We start from the raw sequence: 25,598 nt of genomic DNA on the forward strand, positions 1-25,598 counted from the left end.
GTACACGACATGGCATACATGCAGAAGTCAGAGAACAGCTGTGAAAATCAGTTCTCTCCTACCAAATGAATCCCAGAAATTGAACTCAGGTTGTCAGTCTTGAAAGCAAGCCTGAAAGCAAGCCCCCCTACCTCCCAAGACATCTGCTGGCCCAGGAATTAATTTTAATGATAGTTTTATTCAATCATGAATGTTCAAATACTATTGCATTTAATGCTGTCACTGTTGAAATTCTCAGTACTTTACCTTTTCATGTCTGAAGTCTTTATACACGGTGAGCACACACACACAGACAGCTTCCGCGTCTTCATTGGAAATACTTGATCTGACTGTGAGCCCGTTAAACGTCTGCTTGAAACATAAGATTCACATCCCCAGCTTTTTAAAAACACACTTATGAAAGACCCTCAGAGTGGTCCTTCCCTCATGAGGAGACCCCTAACCCAAGGAACAGTCGAGATCACTGGCTGCAATTAGCAAGAGGTTTTTCGGGTGGGCACAGGTACCTGTGGGCGGCAAAGTCCTTTCGGAGGACTTGCACGCCTGCAGACTGGGAGAAGGTCTTTTTATAGGAAAAGGGTGGCAAAAGCAGGCATACAGAAGCAATGCATGGTTACAGGGATCTCATTGGTCAGTTTGAATGAGGCGATGGGTTCATTTAGGGGACAAGTTTCCCGGAGACATGAAGGTCTGATAATAATAGCAGACTTGGCCCTATCTAGGGTACATGTAGTTTTTCCCAGAACTGTTCGTTCCCCTCCTAGGCCTGGTATCTGACCACAGATATCCTGTTTTGGCCGCCTAGGAGTACTGACTTTACCTTGAACTTACATTTGTTTGTGTGAAAGCTTTGCAAAATGGCATTACAGCAGCTAAGCTGGGGTCTTTCACTTAGACATTTTTCAATAATGGAATCAGTATAATTTTTGAAATTTAGGTTAATTAACACTGAATAAAGTGAAAAACAGTTAATCACCTGTATTGGCCACATCTCTAGAGCTTAGCAGCTACATATGTGGAGAGGCTTTTTCCTTTGGGCCACCAGCCAGCTCCCACGTCATGACACGGAGACTTATTATTAGTTCTAAATGCTCAGCCTAGCTTAGATTCGTTTCTGGCTAGCTCTTTTAACTTAAATTAACCTGTTTCTCTTTGTCTACCTTTTGCCTTGGGTCTTTTTACCTTTCTTTCTTCTGTATATCTTACTTTCACTGCTTCTTCTGCCTGGCTGTCTGGTGGCTGCCTGGCTTCTTGCCCCGGGGTTTTCTTCTTTCCTTCTTCCTCCTACTTTATTCTCTTTGCCTGTCAGAGAGACTATCTCTTCTCTGCCCAGCTATTGGCCATTCAGCCATTTATGAGACCAAGGGTGCCTTAGGCAGGCATGGTGAAACAAATGCAACTTATCTTTACATAATTAGACACACCTCCTAACATCATTAAACAAATGCCACATAACCAAATGTAACACATCTTTACACAGTTAAAGTAATATTCCACACATAAATGAATGTAACACATCTTTGCCTGGTGAAACGGATAGCCCACAACACACATGACTCCAGTCATGGGTGTGAATGCTGTGGAGCCTCTGGCCTCTGGCTGTCCCTCTGAAGACACTTCATTTTCATAGACAGCTAACTATAAACTCCATCTTGCCTGCAGAGGTCAGAACTCACCTCTTAGTTTAGATCTTTTGTGTTTAGCTAGGCTGCTTTGACTCTTGTACACATGTGGTTCCCTGAAGTCGGCTAGACACTCGGGCAGAGCACCAGAAGGTGGGTGTCTCTCCCACCCCCTTCTCATGGTTCTGTGGTTGTTCTTGCTTCTGCATATTAGTCCCCCTAGGCCAGAGACAGAGTCCTCTTTCTCTTTTAAAATATACTATTAATTATTTGAGAGTTTATATATAATATGTATAACGTATTTTGAGAATATCTATCCCAACTTCTCCCCTAACTCCTCCCAGACCCACCAACCCCCTCCCAACTTTATGTCCTCTTGTCTTCTTTTTTTTTTTTTTTTAAAGATTTATTTATTTATTTATTATGTATACAACATTACTTCCATGTACGCTTGCATGCCAGAAGAGGGCACCAGATCTCATTATAGATGGCTGTGAGCCACCATGTGGTTGCTGGGAATTGAACTCAGGACCTCTGGAAGAGCAGTCAGTGCTCTTAACCTCTGAGCCGTCTCTCCAGCCCTCTTGTCTTCTTTGAATAGCCCACTAAGTCTGTTTTATGCTGTCCACATACTCCTGGCCATTCACTGAAGCATGGTTGACCTACTACTAAAAGCAATATCCTTAAAAAAAACTGTTGGCTGGAGAGATAACTTAGAGGTTAAGAAAAACTGTCTCTCCCTGTCCCAGCTGCCACAAACTGCTCCTAGCTCCTCAGCTGGGGGTGGGCTCATGAGGCCCATCCTCCTCTGTGCTACGATGTTGACTGGCTTGATATTGCACAGACATTGTACAGTCCATCACAGCCGCTGTGAGCTCTCAAGTGCAGTGGTCCTGGCCTGCTCCGAAGGCATTGTTCTGCTCTGGTCCTCCCAACCTCTGGCTCTTACGAACTTTCTATCTGTCACTGTTTCCACGGTGGTCTTTTTAATTTTTTTTATTAAATTTACATACCAACCACAGCTCCCCATCACTCACTCTCCCCAGCCCCCTATCCACTCTTCAGAAAGAGTAAGGCCTCCCATAGGGAAGTCAACAAAGTCTGACACATCAAGTTGAGGCAGTACCAAGCCTCTCTCCCCAGCATCAAGACTGAACAAGGCATCCACCATAGGGAATGGACTCCAAAAAGTCAGCTCATGCATCAGAGACAGATCCTGGTCCCACACCGTGCCTAAAATCCAATGAAACCCCAGCCTTGTTCTGCTGCATGGACAGCATCATCTACCCACAAATTAGTGCAGTTCCAGAGCTCTCCAGAGAAGCTTCTCTGTGCAGTGGATGAGGCAGAAACTCACAATTGGTCAAGTGGAGAGAGGAAGGACATTGGAGTGTTTGTTGACAAAAGAAACACCTATACTACACACACATACATCATACATATGCACACACACAAGCTTATACATACACGTATGTGTACAATATAAACTTACACACACACACACACACACACACACACACACACACACACACGCTCATGCATGCAGCTTAAAGACCATTGTGCAAAGCCTGGGGAGCCTGAAGCTAAATACCACTGAGAACTGGGAGAAGCTCTCCTGCTACCTGCCCCTTTAAGGTTTCAACTCCCTCCAAAACCTGCTCTCTCTTGATTTTTCCCCTCAGAATTATCAGTCTATCACCGTCACAGCCTTGTGTTTTCAAAGCAGTCATAGACAAGTTGGGTGTAGAACTCAGAGAACACTTTTTTCCCAAGCCATTTGAGGAAAAGCTCTTTGTTACCTGCAGGTGCTGTAGTGTAGATTTCCTTCAAACCAAGGTGTTGCCTCCTATCAGCCACAGCCCAGCTGTTCAAGTGGAGACTCCCTTGCCTCATGATGCCCAGCTCAACTCCAGAGTCCCATGCCTTGGCCCCACACCCACCTTGCAGGCCTAGGTTACAGTCAGACTCTGCCCTTGATTTGGGTAACAGTTCATCCTGTCAGTCTGGGACAGTTCCCCCATCTTTCCCTGGCTTTACATTCTGCGGCCACAGAGGATTCCATGTGGGTTTGCCTGGGGTTTCCTCGGGAACAGGTGTTGGCAGCATCTCTGGTGGGACACATCTCTGTGTGTGTATCCCAGCAGTGACCTTGAGCTCTTCTCGGGTCACACTTCATTCCTGTGTGTCCCGGAGCTGCCGACACTTGCCTTGGCCACTTCACAAAGGGAGATCTGTCAGACCTTCTGGGGTGTGCACTTTGTAGTTAATATTCCATGAGGGAAACTTTCAGATTAGTAAATATTCCGTTTCTCATCTGACTTTCAATCTGTTCACCCACTGTTTCCATATTTGCAGAGACTGGAGGTCTCCTAGTAAGTAGGTTAGGAATTCATTATTAATTCACTTTGGTGTTTAACTCATCCCCGTGCAGCCGAGCATCAGCCCCTCTAGTGTGCTTCCCCAGCCTTGGACACAACTCTATTACTCCTTGAGGACTTGTTTGCCTTCTAAGAAAGACCAACCTTTTCTGGAGCCACCTTGCTTGAGCCCTGGAATCACCTGCTCTCCAGAGCTTGGCTCACCCTGGTTGGATGAAGGGTTTAGGCAGAGGGCGGCTCCTATTGTCGGGAGGCCATCCCTGGAGCCTTCATGCTGGGCAGAGCTCTAGGAGTTCATTGGTTCACACACATGGCTCTCTGCATTCACATTCCGCCCATTTCTGGGTGATCACACAAAGCCCATGGTTCAAGACAATTGTCTCCCATTTTCCCCAGTGTTCCAGGGGTGGCTACCTCTCTTTTCTCAGGACTGTAGCTGCCTGCTCAGTGAGTGTGATGTCTGGACTCTGCCATCCTTAGCATGTTTTCTTGACTAGCCTTCCTGTTACATGACTCCTCTCCCCAGTACCTCCTCTTGTATTTGAAGGCCGCCTGACATTTGCTCAGGATCTTCCTGCAGTAACATGACAGCAGAGGGCGTCACAGGCTGAGCCAGAGTGCCCGAGTCAGAGAGAGACTCACTACTGTCTACATTTTTAATAGCAGTTTCGTGAAGATAGAATGTATATGCCCTGCATACCTAATGAGCTCAGGCTAGTTAGGAGCTGCTCCCACCCCACCCTCTTTTGTCTACCAGGAGTGACTAATGCACTTGCTGACACCGGAGATGCCAAATGTTTATTTTTTTTTAATTTTCTTTCCCTCCCTCCCTCCCTCCCTTCCTTCCGTGTCTTGCTATGTAACTCTGGCTGGCCTGGAACTCACTGTAGAGATGCAGCTGGCCTTGAGCTCACAGATATCTGCCTGCCTCTGATTCCCAGGTGCCGAGTATTTCATACAAATGGAACCCCACCGTGTGTGTGCTTCCGTGTTAGACTACTTTCACTTAGCATGTTCAGTGCTCACCTGGGCCGCGTCAGGGCAGCACTGGAGTCCTTTCCATGGCTGTCGTCTGGGCCCATGTGTGGATGCGCCAAACTTTCCAGCCTTGGGGATCTCTAGGTCATTTCTGCTCTCTGACATTTGTGGATGTTGATGCCATGAACATTGACTCTCCAGGGTTTGTATGGACAGAGACTCTCACTCTCTTGGGGAACTGCTGAGGGTGGAGTGGCTGTTACATGGGACTATTTCTGACTTAAGAAGACTATTTACCCTTGTAAACACTGGGAAGACACTTTATACCAAGTGGAGAATTAAAATATAATCTCTAGCCAGGCGGTGTTGATGTATGCCTTGAATTCCAGCATCCAAGAAGCAGAGGCAGGTGGATTTCTGTGAGTTCAAGGACAGACTTGAACTGATCCGAGTTCCTACAAGTGAGTTCCAGGAACTCACAGAGTGAATTCCAGGACTACCCAAAGAAACTCTGTCTTGAAACAAACAGACAAACAAAAATCCCTACTATGTCCTTACAGCTATGATCTGATGTCAGTTGACCGTGGTGACAACCTCCCCAAGCTAAACAGCTGTGCAGGAGAAGAAATACAGAAACCATGACATATAACGTCATTTTTAGAAGAAGGTACTGGGAACTGGAGACTTTTTAAACAACAGTTCTTGGCTCTTTCTCCAACACCAGGCATGCTTCCTCAGGGCCTGGAGCCTCTGGATCTGTGGTCAGTTTTGGGGGCCACGGTCACTGTGTGTGAACTCAAGCCTGATGCCTGGGTGGAGCAACTGTTTAGTTCATGGGTGACACCCTCCTTCCTCAGTCGGTAGCCCAACCAGAAATGTACAAAACCAAGAAAGGTTTTATAGTAATTTGCCCTAGCAATTAGAATAGAGCTTTCCGGAAGCCATCTACACATCCTTTAGCTCTAGTGTTCACTGGAGAGCCACATCAGGATGCTTTAGTGTTGGGGCACCGTAGACTTTGCTGTGGCCTGCTCTGTACCATTGTTTCCATGAAGAGTCTCCGAGTACTGACATGGACCCCTCTCTCTCCCTGTGTGTGTGGATGCATGTGCGCATGTGGAGGCCAGAGGTCAACTTGGAATGTTTTTCCATTGCTCCCCATCTTATTTTTGGAGACAGGATCTCTCACTGAACCTAGAGCTCACTGATTGGCTAGACTGGTTGGTCCCCAAGTCCCACTATTTATGTGTCTCTCTTCACCCTCAGCGTGGGGTTACAGGTACATGCTTCCTTGCCTAGTATTTCCATAGGTGTGTGGGATGTGATCTCAGGTCTTCTTGTTTGTACAGCGTTTTACCCTGTCAGCCATCTCCCCAGCCCAGTCTTAGATCATTTAAAAAATAAATGTCTTGTGAGAAAATGGATTTCAGAGAGCTAAGAGTTGTGGTTTGGCCCTGTGATATTCTAAGTTGTAGACCAAGGTTATGGGAACACTCAGTGGTAGATACAGATTGTGAACTCTGTAGCCCCGATCCAGCACCAGAACTTGCTTCCTGAAGTCCACATGTTTGCCTACGTGTGTGCCTGTTTATTGGCTGCAATCTGGCAAATGTCTTCTCATTCTTTTTCAACTTATATATGTGTGCATGTGTATGTATGTATATATATGTGTGTTCATGTGCATATGGAGATCAGAAGAGAATGTCAAATGTTTCTCAGGACTGTCCACCTTGTTTTTGAGACAGGCTTGCTCATTGTCCTGGAACTTACCACACAGGCCAGGCTGCTTGACAGTGAACCCCAAGGATCCTCCTGTCTCTACCTCCCCAGCACTGGGATTATAAGCACATGTCGGACTCTCAGATTTTTTTTTAATTGCTTTATAAACAATACCATTCAAAATTTCCACCTCCTCCCCTCCTCCCATTTTCCTCCCGTGCCCCCTCCCTTTCCCCTTCCCCCAGTCCTAAAAGAGGGCAGGGTACCCTGCCCTGTGGGAAGTCCAAGGCCCTCCCCCCTCCATCCAGGCCTAGGAAGGTATGCATCCATACAGACTAGGATCCCAAAAGCCAGTACATGCAGTAGTATCAAATCCCAGTGCCATTATCATTGGCTTCTCAGTCAGCCCCCATTGTCAGCCACATTCAGAGAGTCCGGTTTGATCACATGCTCCATCAGCCGGCCTTGGTGAGCTCCCATTAGATCAGTCACACTGTCTCAGTGGGTGGATCAACCCCTCGTGGTCCTGATTTTCTTGCTCATCTTCTTTCTCCTTCTGCCCTTGTCCCATAGCCACACTGATGAATATCTTGAATATCGCCATAGAACCTTTGTCTGGCGATGGATGGAGAGAGAGACAGACACCCATATTGGAGCACTGGACTGAGCTCCCAAGGTCCAGCTGAAGGACTCTCAGATTTTTAAATGTGGCTTCTGGAGATTAAACTCAGGTCCTTTACTGACTGGGCCGTCCCTCCAGGTCCCCATTTTCTTTTATCTCATCACTGAGAACATTCAGTCTTGAGCCACACATTTGACCTGTTTTTGCCCATCTTTTGTCATGTTAGGAACACTTATGAGCACCTGCTACTACCGTATCTCCTGAAATGCGTACATACCACCAGACGTGGGAGTCACAGGTGCCCTTTGCAGGAAAAGCTTCTCCAGAGACGTATCATAAGCCAGCATCCCTCTGGCCTTATTTCCTAGTTACACATGTTTTAAATGGGGAAGAGAAATTTATCCTTTGGGAACATTGAGATATTAGGCTTTGAGGCTGATACTTCCAGGCTAAGTAAATATCAGTTCAGTTGTGCAGACTTGGGGATCATTAGGTGTGAGGGATAGTACATTATGTGAACCTGTATGGGACTTATTATAAAATATTTATATTGATCATATTCTTATGTTTATTTAGATTCAAAATCTGTTATCCTTTAATAATTACCTTCATTTAAAAAATTAGTTTTGTATTGGAAATAATTCTGAATCTTCAGAAAATCTTCCTTAAGAATGATACTAAAGCATTTGTGGCACAGTAATCCTATATCCCTCCGTTTTGAGTTATCTGTGGCACAAGAGTCCCTTTATTTTCTTCTCCTGGGATCTCAGCTTGTGTGTGTGTGTGTGTGTGTGTGTGTGTGTGTGTGTGTGTAGGCACATATGCAAGCAATGCACTCAACATGTACATTGTACGTATTTTTAAAAGATTTATTTATTTTTATTTTATGTGTGTGTTTGCCTCTATGAATGTTTATGCACCATGTATGTGCAGTGCTTGTAGAGGCCAGAAGAGGGCACCATATCCATTGGAAACCATCCTGTGGGCACTAGGAACCGATCCTAGGTTTTCTAAAAGAGCAGTCAATGCTCTTAACCTCTGAGTCATCGCCTCAGTCCAGTACATATGTTTTTATTAGTGAAGACTTATGGTACAAACAATGGTCTTGCTATTCCCTATGTGTTTGTAGGTTTCTTTCTTTCTTTCTTTCTTTCTTTCTTTCTTTCGACAGGGTTTCTCTGTATAACAGCCCTTGCTGTCCTGGAACTCACAGAGATGCACCTGCCTCTGCCTCCCTAGTGCTGGGGTTAAATGCTGCACTGCACCCTGTGCTGTAGCATACTTTAATCATACTCAACTCCATCACTTTTTCATTCCCTTCCCTTTTCCCCAACAGTCTGTTTTTTTTACTTTCCTATGTCTTATTTTTACCCTTAATTTAGCCAAAACGCTGAGAAAGAATGCCTCTTATTTTAAACTTAGACTTGTGTAAGAGAAAGCACGTTTATTATATCTGCCTGAGTCTAACTTACTCCCTTAAACCTCCAGCTCTATCCATTTCCCTGAAATTGACACGATCTCATTCTTCAGGGCTGTTACGTTCCCCACATTTCCTCCCTTCATCTGCAGATGGATGCATAGCCGGTTCATCGCTTGGCTGTTGTGAATGGTGTTATGATACACACGGTGTCTAAATATCTCTATGGCATGCAGATGTAGGGTTTGTTGCGGACCTGGGGACAGCTGGGTCTCATGGCAGTCTTGTTCTTAGTTTCGGAAGGGCCCTGCGAATTGGTTTCTGTAAGGGCTGCACTAACTTCCATTCCTGCACAGCATGCAGGTCGTCCCCTCAAAGGCCTTTGTTGCTGTGGTTGGTTGTTTGTTTTCCAAATGACTGGAGTGGGATAGAAACACATTGGCGCTTTAAAAATTAATCATGTCACTTAAGATTTTAATTCTAGTGCTGTGTGTGCATGTGTCTCTCTGTGTGGTTGTATGTCCATGTCAGTGTGCAGACATGCACATGCAGAGATCAGAGCATGACATCATGTCTTCCTCCATGGCAGCAGGGACATCATGTCTTCCTCCATGGCAGCAGGATCTCGCTGCTCAGGAAACTCACTATGTCAGCTTAGAATTGTTGGCTTGACAGCTCTTGGGTCTACTCTCAGTGCTGGGTTTACAGGCATGTATATCCATGCCTTTTCTTTAAAAAAAATTATTGCTATTTTATTTTTTTTATATGGGTGCCGAGAATTCAAACACAGGTCCTCGTGTTTGCAGAACAAGCACTGTTACCCACTACATCCTCTGAGGTCCACGTTGTAGACTGGATTTGCATTTCCCTGGTAACAAGGGAGGTCAGACATCTTTTCGAGTGTTCGTTAGCCATGCATGCTCTTGAGAACAGTTTGTTCAATTCATTCGCCTGCTTGATTATTTGTTCTTTGGCTATTCAGTATAAATTCTGGATCCTACTTTCCTGTCAAATGACCAGTTGGCATAGTTTTTTCTCATCCCGTGCCTGTTGCTTCAACCTGGTGTTGGTTTCCTCTGCTGAAGAGCTTTGAACTTTGTGCAGTGAGTTCCTGAGCAGTTGGTGTCCTTTTCAGAAAGTCCTTTTCTGTGCCTAGATCTTCAAGCATCTCTCCTGCATTTTTCTCCAATGGGATCAGTGTTTCAGGTCTTACATAAATGTCCTTGATGCTTTTTTTCTTTACTTTTTTTTTTTTTTAATGGCACAGGGCGAGTCTGAGATGTAGTTTGGTCTTCAGCCTTTGAGTGTCCGGTGTTTCAGCCAAGAGTTGGAGACCAGCTTCTCTCTAGTGTATGCTTGGCCCTTCGTTGGGAAAGAGGTGGCTGGAGTGTGTAGCTTTCCTTCTTGGTCCTTCAGTCTGCTCTATCGGTCGACATCTGTGTTTGTGTCAGCACCAGCCTGGTTTTGTTACCAAGGCTCTGTAGTGCAGTTTGGGATCTTTGTGTTTCCGTATGAATTGTAGGGTTTGTTTTGTTTGTTTGTTTCTCCTGTGAAAAATATCATTGGAATTTTGATGGGAATTGTATTGACTCTGTGGTTTGCTTTCAGCAATGCAGCTGTTTTCATGGGGCTAATTCTTCTGCTCCCTGTGCAAGGGAGGTCATGGATCTTCAACACCCTGAAGTGTGTTTTGTTTTCTGGAGAAAGTCTCCAAACACCAAAGAAGCTGACAGTCTCACGGTTCTTTCTGACTTCAGGGTATAGATTTCCTAAAAACAACGACTGACCTCTGGCGTAATCACAATGCAGTGCCCATCTCAATTGATTTAACCATTTTATTTCATCTATTATTCATATTGGCTCACTTGACCCAATAGTATCCTTTATAGTGAGATGGTTCAGTGGATACAGATGCTTGCCCATAAGCCTGACAGCCTGAGGTCAGTCCCTGGAGCCCGTATGGGAGAAGAGGAGAACTACTTCCTCCAGCAGTCCTCTGACCTCTGCATGACACGGCATGACACCGCTTCCCCAATAACTAAATAATTATACTAGAAATGTACTAGAAGAATAACTCTTAACAGCCACAGTCTCTCTCTTGAAACTAGATAGATGTCTCTGCTCTCCCTTCCACTTCTAGTACACATAACACATAGGAGATGTTTGTGCGGCTTCTGCTTGATTTATATGTAGATGTTCGGTGAGTTCAGGTCAGGTGTTTGGTAATGTTATACACACATGTTGGCTTTTCCTTGAGCGCAGACTGCCTCATACCGCGCTTTCTGAGGACGTGATCAGCTCTGACTCCTGGGAAGGACTCACAAATGTTTACTAATGTGTCTGTTCCTTGAGCAGCTTCGATGTTACAACTTTACATGACACAGAAGCCTGCTCTGTGTCTGTGGCTGGAGCCTTAGTTCTCTAACCTGTTGTCATGCTTCCTGTCTGACCGTAGATCCCACTCACCAGCTCGGGCAACGTGCCATACCTCGAATTCCTGTCCAGGTTCGGTGGGATTGATCTAAATATAGACATTATAAAGAGGTAAGTGGGTTTTTAAACATTTGACATTTGAAATGCTGTATCAGAGTCACAGCACAGGCCACTAGAGCCAGTCCTAGTCACACACCTCTATCACTTTCTTTCCTCTCTGAGACTGGGACTTGCCATATACCCCTGTCCTTAAACTCGTGATACTCCTGCCTCAGCCTCCCAAGTTCTGGGACTGCAGTGTGCAGCACATGCTCGGCTCATACCTGTGTCTCCATGGAAAATGCATGGGCAGAGCCTGTCCACATAACGTTTAGGGGTTTAATCCTCAGTCAAAGTTTTATTTAGAAAGAACGAGGCTGTAATAGAACATAAACATAGCAGGTCAAAGTTAGGTTTAAAAATATCCTGTGTACAATGTATTTTAAATCTGAAAAAAAACAGATTTTAATTTTGAAGTAAGATGCTAAGATTCCAGATTTGATATTTGTTGTTTTTGTACATTTTTGTACCATACATTGGGAAGTGATAGTGTTTTGTTGGATGGAGGAAAACAGGATGTTAAAGGTTTTGTAAGGTCACGGCTATGCTTTGTAGTTTTAGCATAAATGTAGGGCTCACTGGCTCATTGTAGCCTGTGGGGCCTGCCACATAACCTTCAGTAGCCCTGTCAGCAGGTATGCTTTGGGTTCCAGTTTGTGGCTTAGGAGATACTGTTTTAGTGAGAAAATTACTCACTGCTTATCTGGCTCTGTGAATAAGCCTCACTTTCTGTGGAACTATGCAAACAATTACAATAATTTAATTTGGGGGCTAGAGAGATGACTCAGCAGTAGAAAAGCCCTTGTAGCTCTTCCAGAGAACCTGAGTTCAGTTCCCAACACCCATGTCTGGGAGTTTACAACTGACTATAGATCTGGTTCCTAGGATCCAGTGCCCCCTTCTGGCCTCCATGGGCACTGCACCCATGTGTGCATACCTACATAAAGGTGGTACACTCTTTGCACATAAGTAGAAATAAGTCTGATCCTGTGCAGTTAGTGCCTTTCAGTATTGCCTTTATAGAGTCACAGTGGACGCCTTGTCCCCCTTCCCCTCCCCCCTGCAGCTTAGGCACAAACATTGCAGCAGGAGGAAGAGGCAATAGAGAGCCGTGGGTGATGGGGAACTGTGGGCAATGTGAGGCACAGGTGATAGGGAGATGTGGCCTTTAAGACTTATGCACAGCGTCTTGAACATGCTGAACACTACTGAACTATGTACTTAAAATGGTTCAGTGGTTCTTTTTTTTTTAAATGGTGGTAAGAGATTGAGCCCAGAGACCACACACATGCTAGAAATGCTTTTTCCATGCAACTGTATTCCAAGCCCATGAGAACAAATTTTATGACTTTCTTTTCGTTAAATCATAATTTAAAAACTACTAGTGAAGTAACTCTGTGGTGACAGATATCAGGCCCTCTCTGTGGTTTGAATGGGTCCCCAGAAATTCACACATTAACCTTAATTTCTTGATTGGCATTGTTGGGAGTGGGGCCCAATGGAAAACCTTTGGTTTTGGGGTAAGAAGTGGTGGAAAAGGTTGTACTGTGTCCATGATAGTAGGCTCTTGCTCTCCTGGGACTAGATCATTTACCTTCAGGAGTGGCTTCTGTGAAGCCAGAGGCTCTCGGGATCTCTTTTCCACATGCACCCTCCTGTTCTTCCACTTTCTGCCACCAGCTGAAGGAGTGTGAGGCTCTCACTAGAGACCCCTACCTTGGACCATCCAGTTCTTTAACCAGCTCCTTAACCATGAACCTAAGCAATTCTTTCCGTTATAAATTGCCCAGTCTTGGGTAACCCATCACAGCATCAGAAACATACCCTTATATAGTCTGTGGCTGGGAGGCCCAAGTGCTCTATTTGGTGTTGAATAAGTCACAGACTAAGCTGCTTCTCATAGTTGCTCAGAAGAATGACCACTTCCTTTACAGATTCCGTATCCACACTCTTGACCCAATCCCACTCCGTTTGTGGGATAGTATTGTTGTGCGTACCATATCCTGCTTTGAATATTCTTTGTATAAAAATAACTAAGAAGCTGGAAAAACCAAAAGTAAGAGATCTTTTTGCGTATGTCTTATTATGAAACCTTAGTCTGATGATTTGAGATGAGAAGGATCCTAAGTTACTTTCTTAACTATAAAAGGTTAAGTATTTAAACCAAATTTGAAAGATTTATGACTCACTATGAAGCTGAATTCTCTTGATGGTTGGAGACCATGCATTTTAATAAAGTCTCCTTCTGTGGATATGTGCCACGAACAGCATTTATACGGAACACGAGTAAAATGCTGAATAAAAAGTCAGATATATAAATAGGCATTTTAATGTGTTAGTGGTCTGTTAAGAGTGGGGCTCCTCTAGGAGGCCAAAATAAAATGAAAGTTGGAGTCCAGAGGAGGATACTTTCCATAGTCAGCTTGGGCTCTTTGGGCTTCGACCAAGTCATAATGATCCACATCGTAGTGAATTCCTATGCTTAGTTTTGCTGTCCATTTGAAGTAAAGAAGACAAGAGGCAAAGCCAAGGGGGCTACCCCAGGGGGAAACCAAGCAGGAGAGCACTTCTGATAGTGCTGGTGCATGATGGGATGCATGATGCTGAGCACTATAGGTGCAGATTGAGCAGGTTGGTGAAAAGAGTGGAGTAAACACAAGCCGGAGAGAACACTAGTGGACTGGAAGGCAGTTCTGAGGGATGTAGCACAGAAGGACACAGAGGTGCAAAGCAGAGGATGGGCACAAGGGACAAAGACTCAGAGGATTTCCTTCCAAGAAGATCTGTCCTCTTTTGCTTTATATGCCTCTAACAGAATACACAGCCTGGGTGATTTCTAAGAGTGGAAACTATTTCGGAGAGTTCCAGAGGCCAGGAAGTCCAACATGAAGGCCCCAGCACCACAGCCTTCTCCATGTGTCTTACTGGAAGAAGGCAAGGGGTTTAAGGACCAGCCACCTCATCACTGATAGGGTCTTCAAGGCCCTACTTTAATACACAAGACCAAAATTTGGAGGGGAACATTTAAACCACAGACATAGAAGAGAAAGAGCATAGGGATAAAAAGATAACAGCTGAGACTCTAGCCAGATGAAGGTAAAGAAATGCCTAACTAGTTATATCACGGTGAAATGGCAGAATGTCAGCGTCAGAGAGAGGGGTAGCCTGGTTTGAGGAACAAACTCATGACGGGAGCATTGTGTCCTGGGGGCAGCGTGCCTCTAACCTGGCCCTTCCCTGAAACTGCTCTGTGTTACAAGCTGCCATGGCTGAGCAGACGCTGCTCTACCACTCACTGCCTGGTGCCTGAAACTGCCTGTCGGCCAGGTTAGGGATTTCAGCACCGCAGGAAGAAACGTAACTAAGGCCATGTGCGTTGTGGGCATGTGCAGAAATCATGTCTCCTCTGAGGCTTGGCCCTTTCTTAGCTAGAGGTCTTGTGATGCCAGGGCATGGGGAGTCGCTGTTCCTGGTCAGCTGGGGCCGAGCCACTCACGCTCTGAAGCAAGCTGCATTGGCCACTGTAGCGTTATGTGGCGTTTTGATACTTTCCACACCAGGAATTGAGCATCCATGTTGGAAACAGCAGAACCACACGTTTGCCTGCTGTCTTCAGCCCAGTGTGTTTTAGCCAGGTCCTGTATGATTTGTTTATACTAGCTTGCATCAACTGAGGGGCATCCTGTGGGAGCTGCTTAACTTCCAATCCCTGGGCTGTAGCAGAAGAACAGCTCAAGTCCCTTACTGTGGCCACAGCCCTTCCCTCCTGGAAAGATGGTTGTGGAGGACATCTTTATTCCAGCTCATACTCTAGGCCATCGGCCATGCAGAGGAAAGATCACTCGGAAGTGACCTTTATCTCTTCTCTCCTGCCCTGGCCACATTATCTGTACCAGAACTGACCACATGTAAACATTACCACGGGGGCTCCTGGTGTGCCATGGCAAGCTGACTACAGCGGAGGCAGCAGGGAGAGTGAAGGAACATTCTACCTGTAGATGCCATTATAACCCAGATGTTTAAGTCTATGCTGTGTTCAGAATGGGGAGTGCTGTCTCCAACATGGATGCTCTGCGATATGAATAGCGTCACCATTTATCTTTCAGAACACCTGTGCGGTGATTTACTAAAGAGAAATTAGTGTTCTCTCTTTCCTCTGGTGTGTTTATGGGGTGGGTGTATTCAGGAGGACCAGCCAGAGCCTTGCCCATGCTAGGCAAGCTCTTCACTGAACTACATGCCCAGGCACAATGAGCCAGTGTAACTCCTGTGATTTGCTTCTGGTGGGCATATGGACACTTTTACGTACAGACTGCACAAAGCATCCTCTATGCAATGACAGATCCACATGGCATTGGCACTGTGCTAACTGGATAAATTTTAATAGTCTTCCCTGTATAACATCACGCAGATCTCAGTGAAGTTGAAAAAGCATTCTGAGTTCCACCTTTGAAGACTCACCACAGAGTTCTGAGGACGTTTCTGGAATATTATGTCAAAACTGAATTCCCTACCAGAGAACAGGCCTTGTGGTGTGGCATCGCTTCCCCAGGATGGCTACCAGGATTCAAGTAGATAAAGCAGGCAGCACAGATTCAAAAGGTATAGCTGGTTCCAGGCAGGTAGCCGTGCCATGGAAGAACTGAGGAACAAAGGCTGTGAGCCGAGAGAAGTAGGGCTTGCAGGGAAGACAGGCTGTTTGCCACAAAGAGGCAAGCCATCAGATCCAATAGGAGAGGGGCCAGTGTGGAAGAAAGGAAGCATGTCTGTGGCTGTATCTTGAACCTGAAGGCCTCCAAGGCCGCTTCAGTCTGGGCAGGGCTGGTGGAGCCAACACTGGGGACTGAGAAAGGAGAATAGGAGTTGAAGCCAGGGGAGTGGGAAACATGCTACAAAATAAAGATTTGTGCCAAAGAAAGGCATCTTAAATTTCATTTGTGAGTATAGAAGAGGCAAAAGAAAAATGATCAGGGCCGAAGGCCTGAGATTTTAGGAACAGAAAACAACGAACATGGTGAAACTGAGTAACTAGAAGTGTGATTGGTGTGCAAACGGTGCACTCCTGTGGATGGACTGAGGTGGCGCCCCCTGAGCCCCAGCTGGTACTGACAAGAGGCTAGGTGCATTGACATCACACACAGAACTGTTACATCTGCACATTGTTAGGGCAGCTGACAGATACAGAGCAAATGCTTAACTTCCAGACAGAGAAAAAGGAAATGGGTTTTAAAAATATCTAAAAGCGAAGAGAGGAGAGAAAAATCTAGAACAAGTGGTAAAAATAATGAACTTGCAGCAGATTACCAACCCCGAACCCACATGTGCATCCTGCATTCCGTAAAGGGGCTAAATACTCAGTTAAAGGGCAGAGACTGCAGGCTGGTAACCTAGATATTGGACTTGAAGAATGAAGATGCCTTTGGTAAAAGAATAAAAAGGGTCAAGGGCAGAAGATGGAAAGACTCCCTACAGAGAGTCAGAGTAGCTGCTGTAGGAAATGTGTGTCATTACACTTAAACATTTAATTATTATAAATAAGACAAAGATTGACGAGTTCCTGCTAGAGAAACATGTGGGCCTAGCGCACAGAAAGGCGAAAGTGAAAGGATTTAGGAGGTTGTGCTATTCTACGCTCATTATCGATTTTATTCTGTAACTCCTAAGTGTATGCTCTGAACAGCGTCTCGCACTGACTGAATATGCCACTCAAATAGTATGAAGAAGCTTGTGTTAATACAGAGTTGGATTGCTGACCTGTCCTGTCTGTAACTTGGGCACAGCCCTGACCTGCTCTCAGCACTGGCTTCTTAAAGTGAAGTGAGCTGCTGCAAGGGCTTCATGCCCCTTAGCTAGAAGTCTGGATTCCTTCTTATGGCTCACAACACCCCTGTGTCTCTAAACCTCCCATGTGTGCCTCTAATCCGTTCATCCAGTTCCAGCCACTTAATGCTGATTCCTGCTCCGGGGCTGCCTACTATATAGCCCATCCCCTTTGTCTGGCCTGGAGACACTGTCTTTTAGCTCAAGGGCCTCAATTCACATCACACCCAAGCCTCTTAGTACCCTCACCCCAAAGGTCACCCATTGTCCCGCCTCTAGCATCCCCTCATCGCCACTGTTCTCTCCCTGGCACCCATCACCACGTGTTTGTTTTTTTCCATCTGTTGCTTCCTCTAGTTGGGATGGTGTCCTCTTGCCCACCCGGCCTAGTCCGGCTGTGTGGGAGGTGATGGAGAAGTGGCATGAAGGAGTGGAGCCCACATTCTGCCGCTTCTGTTCCCGGCTCAGCACCCAACCCCACCAGCCAGTCTTAAAGACTTGGTAGCCACACAGATCCTGCAAACCCCAAGAGAGCTGGGGGGGGGGGAGCAGAGCAGGTAAAGCCAAGCAGGTGACGCAGGCTCACAAGGGCCCAGAAGTCCTTTACCGAGAGATTCCTGGTGTCATTAGGACCTGGAGTCCACTGTGGTCAGAATGGGGTGCAGCAACCTAGAGGCTGGGAGCAGGGTCCCACTGAGACTTGACATCAGATGACCCCAGGCCCAGAACAGTGCTGTGGGTTTGGATGGAGTGAGCCTTGGTGTCCACTAGGTCCCTGAAGATAAGTAAATACTGTATTTTCTTTTACTGATAAGGAAAGTAAGGCCCAGGGAAGCTCACATTCCTGAAAAACACTTAGTAATTTAAAAGAGGTGATTCAGAAAGGCTTTGACAGATGTCTGGTGTCAACATCTGTGTGTGTCGGGGAGGGATAGTAACAAAAATTGTCTTTATTTTACTTTCAAGGGGAAACGGGGACGAGATTGATCATAGTCGGACCTTCAAAGAGCTTGAAGCCCAACTTGCCGGAAAGGTAAGAGGGATTTTATTTTTATTTTATTTTATTTTTTTTGGTTTTTTGAGACAGGGTTTCTCTGTGGTTTTGGAGCCTGTCCTGGAACTAGCTCTTGTAGACCAGGCTGGTCTCGAACTCACAGAGGTCCGCCTGTCTCTGCCTCCCCAGTGCTGGGATTAAAGGCGTGCGCCACCACCGCCCGGCTAGTGAGAGGGATTTTAAAAGATGTTTCTCTCCCCACCCTGTCAGCCCAGGCAGGTGACCCTAGTGAGGGCTCCCAGTCATGTGAGCGCCGTGAACGAAGGCGCCCTGCCTGCCACCATCTAGCTCCTGAAGATGACGTCATCTTCTGTGTTAACTTGGGACATGTATGAGCAGCTGCCTGTCCTGTTTCTGTGTCAGACGTGAGCGAGTTTCTCATCAGGACAAGGAAGCAACTGCTCCTGAGCAGTAAATGCCAGTCGGAGCAGCTTGGAGAAAATAACCAGTCCAGCGCCAAGGGAGATATTACAGCGAGGAGTCACTTAGCCCCGGGAGCGCCTATGTGTTAAGATGAGATTTTGTGGCTGTGCCACTTGGTTAGGGCTCACCCTGGCTGGGAGGGGGTGGGGATGCCATGCCAGGCTTGGAACTGAGATGTCTTTTTTAAAATGCACCAGAGCCTGTCAGTTCCATGAACAGTTTGAGAATCATAGCTTAAATTACTCGATTCAATATGTTGGTTTTAAATTGGACGCATTTTCTTTCTTTTTTGAACTCCTCTGAGACTTCCATATATTTCAAACTCAAAAATAACCGAGAGGGCTACAACACGTTTGCTCCAGTTCTCCGGCTTGTTCCATCCACACCAGAAAAATCATCAACTGGTCATTTCAGAGCATTGTGTGTCCCCACACCTGAGTCACATGTTGGTATGAGCAGGTGCCCTGGTCCCGATTCGGGTGTAGCCCATGGGTTGTTCTGCGGAAACACTCAGTACTAGGGGTAATTGTCTTGGTTGTGTCTTTTATTTGTCTCTACATAAGGTGTATTCACCCCAGGATGCTCCCGGGAAAGCCAGCTGCTTAGGATTCATGTGAGCACAGGGCTCTGAGGGTGGTAGGTAGAACTGGGGCCTCAGCTTCTACTGGTAAAAACGCCTGAAGCCCAGTTCTGCCTACAACCCTGACTGTGCCAACCAAAACTAACTGTGGACCCTACCATGGCCTGGTTCCTCTCTTAGGGTGTTGCTGTTTCCCAGCCAGGTGGCCTCAGGCAAGTCCTTGTTACTGAGTTTATTCATGTGTCCGGGCAGGCAACAGTGCCCACCATGAAGGGTGGTGTGCGATTAAAGACATCCAAAGGAAGTAGAGGCTCGCTGCTAGCTACGGCTTCTTCCTGAGGGGAGGTAGAGCCCCAGAAGGCCACATGAAAACATCTCTGTGCACCCCCACAGAGCTACCCCACTGAGTAGACCCGGCTTCCCACCTGTTAGTCCTTTCTCGGCTCCCTGGATCCTGGTAGGGGTTCCATGATGATGCTAGAGGCTAAGTGGGTGGCCACGGAGTTAGTGAAGTTAGGTGCTTCCCGTGCCTTCCTTCCGGGGCTGGGAGAGTTCATTTGGAATGAAAGGGAGTGCATTCATTGTTTGTTTTAACTACAGGCTTATGAGAGCCAAGAACTCATGTGCATGCCACTGAGTTTGGAGGTCAGAGTTACTCTTGCGCCTTTGAAAGTAGCACACGTTCACTGGGCAGACTAGCTGGACCCCAGGACTGTCATCTCCTCATTTTTCCATGGTAAAAGTGATCTGTCAACCTTTGTCTCCTGACTCAGGCTTGCCAATGTGTGTTCACTCATTATCCAGTGAGCCCCAGGGCACTGGAGTCTTGCCTTCTGTCAGCCAGAGCATAGCCTGGGCTGGATGATTCCTAGGCCCTGTCTCAACTCAGTGACTTTGCCGTGTGGATTTGGGTGGAGAGGTGCCATTTCCCTGGGGCCCACCTTCATTAGTCAAGGGCATTCTCAGGGCAGCCTCAGAATATCTACCTAGTCTTGGCTCAAATTTAGTCTACATGCAGGTCCATTCCACTCACCCTCAGTCCTGCCTAGACCTCACACACTCACTTGGCCCTGACCTTCATTGCGGTCACAAAGAAGCCCTTTGGCTGTGTGTTCCTGGGCCTCTACTGGATCTCTGTAGCATTCAGGGTCCCTGTTCCTGAAAACTAGGGACGGTGGGCTCTAGAGAGTTATAGGCACCCTGGTTGCTTCCTGGGGAGGCCAGGCTTTTCATTGCCCTGGTTTCCTGTATCCATGGTGGGGTTCCCCATGGCACTGTACCAACAAGAGGAGTAATGTAAGTCAGTGGATGGGTGTTCCATGCCTCTGAAGACTAGAGAGCCAAACCCTTCACCTGACACTAGGTGATGCTTTCTCTGCCACACAATAAGTAATATTCTTCAGGTGAGGGCCAGGAGAAACCTCTGCTTCACTAGTTGGGGAAAAAGCATGGGGGGGGGGAGGAAAGGAGGGAGGGGAGGGGAGGGGAGGGGAGAGGAGGAGGAAAGGAAACTGACTCAAGATTGACCAGCCTTCTCCCCCCTCCTCTGATCTTTCATGAGCTTTCCCTCTTCAGAGCCACCCCCCCCCCGCCTGCTTCCAACGAGTTTCCCTAAAGCAAGGTGTGCTGGTTAGTGTTTTTGTTTTGTTTTTATTGCTATTGTTTACTTTTCTTTTTTGTTTATTTGTTTTAATTGGGCTATACATTTTTCTATGTTCCCCTCCCTTCTTCCCCCTCCCCTTCTACCCTCTCCCATGACCCCCATGCTCCCAATTTACTTAGGAGATCTTGTCTGTCTCTCTTAGAATCCTCTTTGTTTTCTAGGTTCTCTGAGGTTGTGGACTATGAGTTGGTTTTTCTTTGCTTTATGTCTAAAAGCCACTTATGAGTGAGTACATATGACATTTGTCTTTCTGGGTCTGGGTTACCTCACTCAATATGTTTTTTTCTAGGCCCATCCATTTGCCTGCAGATTTCAAGATGCCATTATTTTTTATTGCTGTGTAGTTTTCCATTGTGTAAATGTATCATATTTTCTTTATCCATTCTTTGGTGTGCTGGTTAGTTTAAAACTACATCTTGCTACAACCTAGATTCTCATGGGGAGATAGTTTCAATGAAGAATTATCTAGAGTAGATTGGCCTGTGGGCATGTCTGTCAGGGATGGTCTTGTTCATAGAGGTGGAAAGATCCACCCAGAATGTAGGCAGCACTGCTTCATGGTTGGGTCCTGAACTGGGTAGGAGTGAAGAAAACAAGCTGAGCATGAGCAGTAAGCAAGGATGTGTCTAGCCTCTTGGCCCTTGACTGTGATGTGGTATGACCAGCTTCTTGAGTCCTGAAATGGTGGACTGTGACCTGGGATTGTGAACTCACAGACCCTTTCTTCCTTAAGTAGCTTTTGATCAGGCATTTAATCATAGCAACAGAAGAGAAATTAAGGACACCAGGGGAAACTTCTTCCCATGCCTCTCAGCTGCTGTGTGCCCCTCACCCCCTTCCACCCTTGGCCAAGGGAGGAACAGGTCCCTGCCAGTAGCCTGAACTAGCTCTGTGTACCCTCTCGTGGTGGCCCGAGTCCCACCTGTGAATCAGGTGGCCACTCAGGATAATCACATCCAAAGAGAGCAGGGCAGGCTTGCTGGGAAAGAGGAGGAGAGAGGGGATGGATTGGGGAAGGTGCCTGACTGTTGGTTTTCTTCTGGACACTAATCAGTGTGTGACTTTTGCCCACTCCAGTTCCAGTAGCAGTGTGCTGAGTGCTCACTAGAATTCTTTTAGGAGCTTCATTGTATTGAACCTGTCTCCAGAGATTGTCACAAGGCAGGGCCACTGTCATCCCATACTAATATGGAGAAACTGAGGAAAAAGTGAGCAGCCTGGCCCTGGGTACACAGCTGAGGGTGGAGAAGCCCCAGCTCCAGCCTCCTTGTTAGCACCCTGAGCTACCCTGCTTTCTGGGGTCTCTTAGGAAAGGTGGTGTGGCTGATGTTTGCATTCAGCAAGCGTGACCTGGTCATGCCCATAGCTAGGGTCACCCTTCACCTGAGAGTAGCCTCTGTTGCCTCTACCAGAGTCATAAACAAATCTGTTCTGACCATGAGGTCACCTGTCAGTGAAGCAGCCACTTTCCCTACGCTTTCTCTGGCATCCTGCCTTTTAGCACTTCCTCCCACCCTGTTGCCTGTGCCCTTGTCCCTTGTCTGCCTTGCAGGTCCCAGCTCCATCATAGGGTGCGGGATAAGTCCAAGACTTAGCCAGTTCATGTTTTTGAAATCAGGACTCTAACCAGACAAAAAGGGATCAGAGTGAAATGTCAGTGCATAGTGAGGTTAGGGACATTGGTCTTTGCTCTGTCTTGTGTTTGTGGACTCCCACATAAGGTGCAGTAGAAATGGAAGAGGCTGAGAAAGGAAGAAAACCTCACCCTGTGTCTGGGTGGGGAACACTAATACCCATGTCCAGAGGATGGCTGAGAAGCCCCAAGTGGTTCTGCCTTGCACAGGAGTGTGGCACATCGTGAGCTTGGCTAGGACTCCAGACCCTGCTCAACCTGCCACACACAAAAAACAGTTCTGAACTTGAGACTGGAATCCAAGCATATGTCATTCAGTTAAGGAGGCATAAAAGGAGAAACTGCCAAAGGCCCAGGCTGTTTGCAGTGTGTGGTTCTCCAAGTTAAAGAAACTCTCCAAAGGAGAAAGACTCCAGAGCATGGGCACTTGTGATGCTGAAACATCTGGTCGACCCAGTCAGCTGTGACTAGCATGTCTGTTGGACACTGAGTGATCTCACACAGCATTGATGGGATTACCCTGGTGCCTCAGCATTGTAGGATGTAGCCTGCATCATTTTAGAAGTAATTGGATCATTCAAGTGAGCTGCCTGCTCCTCTGTGTTTTTCCAGTGGAGAAGGCACAAGAGTGAGGGGTAGGTCATCTTCCTAGACAGGTGAGCTTTATTTTAAAAAGGCATTTACAAAGTTATATTTAGGACTGAGAGATGGCTCATCTATTGAAGTGATTGCCTTGAAAGCATGAGTATCTGAGTTCAGTTCCCAGCATCCATGTAAGAAAGCTGATCATTGTAATACATACTTGTAATCTCAGTGCTGGGTAGGTGAAGGTTTGTCTCTGCAGCCTACTGGCCAAGCAGCGTAGCCTATTTATGAGCTCCAAGTACCAGTGAGAGGCCTGTCTCATAAAACTATGATTGACTCCTGGGGAAGGATTCCTGAGATTGACTTTTGGCCTCCATGTGTACATCCACATGCCTGCATGCGTGTCATTTCCTCATGAACACACACACACACACACACACACACACACACACACAAAAGCCATGCTAAGTTGAAACCGAGGTCACTTGCTAAACTCACAGGCTTCCGGCCCCTGCTTACCCCGGCCCATCCTCCAGCTCCTGTTTCCTTGGCCCCTCTGAAGCTCTCAGTATTAATCGCCTGCTACGGCAGGTATTTGAACACATCTCCTCTTTCATCTGAAGAAAATATTAGCATATCGCAGAGCTGTTGGGACAGATTGTATCTGAGGCACTTCTTCCTCCCCGCAGAAAAGCCCATCAATCATAACTGAATATAGTGATTAATAATGTCACAGCTTCCTCCACGTGCCTTCCGCGTAGCTAAATGAAGAGCGGTGCTTCCATGTTCAACTCACACCGCAAAACAACCACTTGCAACTCTATCGGAAAATCACACTGAAAGGACTTCTAGCCCAGAAGCTATTTTTGGTTGATCTATTATTAATTTCCTGAAGCTTCGTGAGGAAACAGTATCAAAGACTCAATTGGAATTTATAGTTATTTCAGACTAAGTTTATCTTTTTGACTTTTAAGCTACGTATCCCACATATGGCAAACCAACAGCACAAACAAAGGGGGATAGTCAAGTTTTTGCATAGAGTGGGGAATCAGGCAGCCTGAGCGGGTCTTTGAACCCCAGTGTCGAGTGACCATGAGAAAGCTGGTCTCCCTGCAGCTGTTGCTCACCTGGGAAACTAGGAAAGGGTGTCACTGGGTTGTGCTTCTGTGTGAGAATAGATAAAAGAGCTTGTCATGTAACAGCTCATAGAGAGGGCTAGAAAATTAGGAAACATTCGCATGTAGAAGGCACACCAATAGTAGATGAGAAGTGAGGAGATGACATGTGGTTTAAAGCCGCGGGGCAGGGGGTGAGCAGGCCCTGTACTGATAGAACCCACGTTTACCTCTTTGGGGGTCCAGCCTCACAGGTGTCCATAGCAGCATCGCTTCTGGCCCCTCTTGCTCAGTTATCCATATCTGGCTGCCCAGTCCCTTCTCTTAGTCCTTAACACTGTCTGCTACATGAGATCCAGAGTTGCTTTTGGAGCCACAGACCAGCTCTTATCAGGCTGCAGGTGAGGATGCCCAAGGGTTTTGTTGCTTAGGACAGTAATCCTAAGTCCACCCTACACACACTGAGCTGGGAAAGCCTTCGTCTCCTCCCTTTACTACCAGTAGACAGTTTTCTTCCCAGAAACTTGTTCCAGGTAATGTTCCCAAACCCCACACCCGGCTGTCCTGCCTTCCTCCTGTCTTCTCATTGACTCTGGGTCACTGTTCCATGCTGTGAAGAGACACCATGACCATAGAAACTCTTATAAAAGGAAGCGCTTAATTGGGACTTGCTTGTAGTTTCAGAAGCTCAGTCCATTATCATTATACAGGGAGCACAGTGCTGGAGCAGTGGCTGAGGAAGGTAGTGAGAATCTGGGCCTGACATGGGCTTTAGAAACCTCAAAGCTTCCACCCCACCACCCCCGCTGTCCCAGCTTCTGCCAACAAGGCCACACACCTCCTAATTCTTCTAATGCTGTCAAAGAGTTCTCTCTGATGATTGAGAACTCAAGTATATGAGTTATGGGGACCATTCTTATTCAAACTACCACATGTAGCCAGGCGAGCTCTGTATGGCCCATTTTTTTTTTTTGCTCTTAGAGTTTTTATTTATTTTTATTTGATGTGTTTAAGTGTTTTGTCTTCATATATATCTGTGTGCTGTGTGCATGCATGGTACCCATGGAGACAAGACAATCCTTTGTAATGGAAGTTTCTTCCTTTCCTTTCCTTTCCCTTTCTTTCTCTTTTCTTTTTTTTTTTCTTTCTTTCTTTTAGACAGGGTTTCTCTGTGTAATAGCTTTGGCTGTCCTGAAACTTGCTTTGTAGACCAAAGTAGCCTTGAACTCACAGAGATGTCCTGGCTCTGCCTCCCAGTGCAAGGATTAGAGGCATGCAGTTGTAAGCTGCCATGTGAATGCTGGCATCCTCTGTGGTCCTCTGGAAGAGCAACAAGTGCTCTTAACCACTGAGCCCTCTCTTCATCCCCTCATGAGCATTTATTTCTCAGAGATGCTATCTGACAATATGCCTTCGACACTCAACCTTCTGACAAGTATGTGCTTCTTTATGAGTGA

At 46.5% G+C, this 25,598-nt stretch overlaps 1 protein-coding gene across 2 annotated transcripts in view; it reads left to right on the top strand.

Moving 5' to 3' along the window:
- Efcab6 (EF-hand calcium binding domain 6) overlaps positions 1–25,598 on the top strand; it is a 173,310-nt gene that overhangs the window by 13,115 nt on the left and 134,597 nt on the right. For both annotated transcript variants that reach the window (XM_041672351.1, XM_041672350.1), the window contains exons 3-4: positions 11,192–11,280; positions 18,055–18,121. In XM_041672351.1, the coding sequence (XP_041528285.1) occupies positions 11,192–11,280; positions 18,055–18,121 (156 nt within the window). The remainder of the gene's footprint in view (positions 1–11,191; positions 11,281–18,054; positions 18,122–25,598) is intronic.

Source organism: Microtus oregoni, unplaced genomic scaffold, assembly GCF_018167655.1.
Source record: "Microtus oregoni isolate MIOR12 unplaced genomic scaffold, Mior012 000022F_ref0000154, whole genome shotgun sequence".
NCBI classification, from domain to species: Eukaryota; Metazoa; Chordata; class Mammalia; order Rodentia; family Cricetidae; genus Microtus; species Microtus oregoni.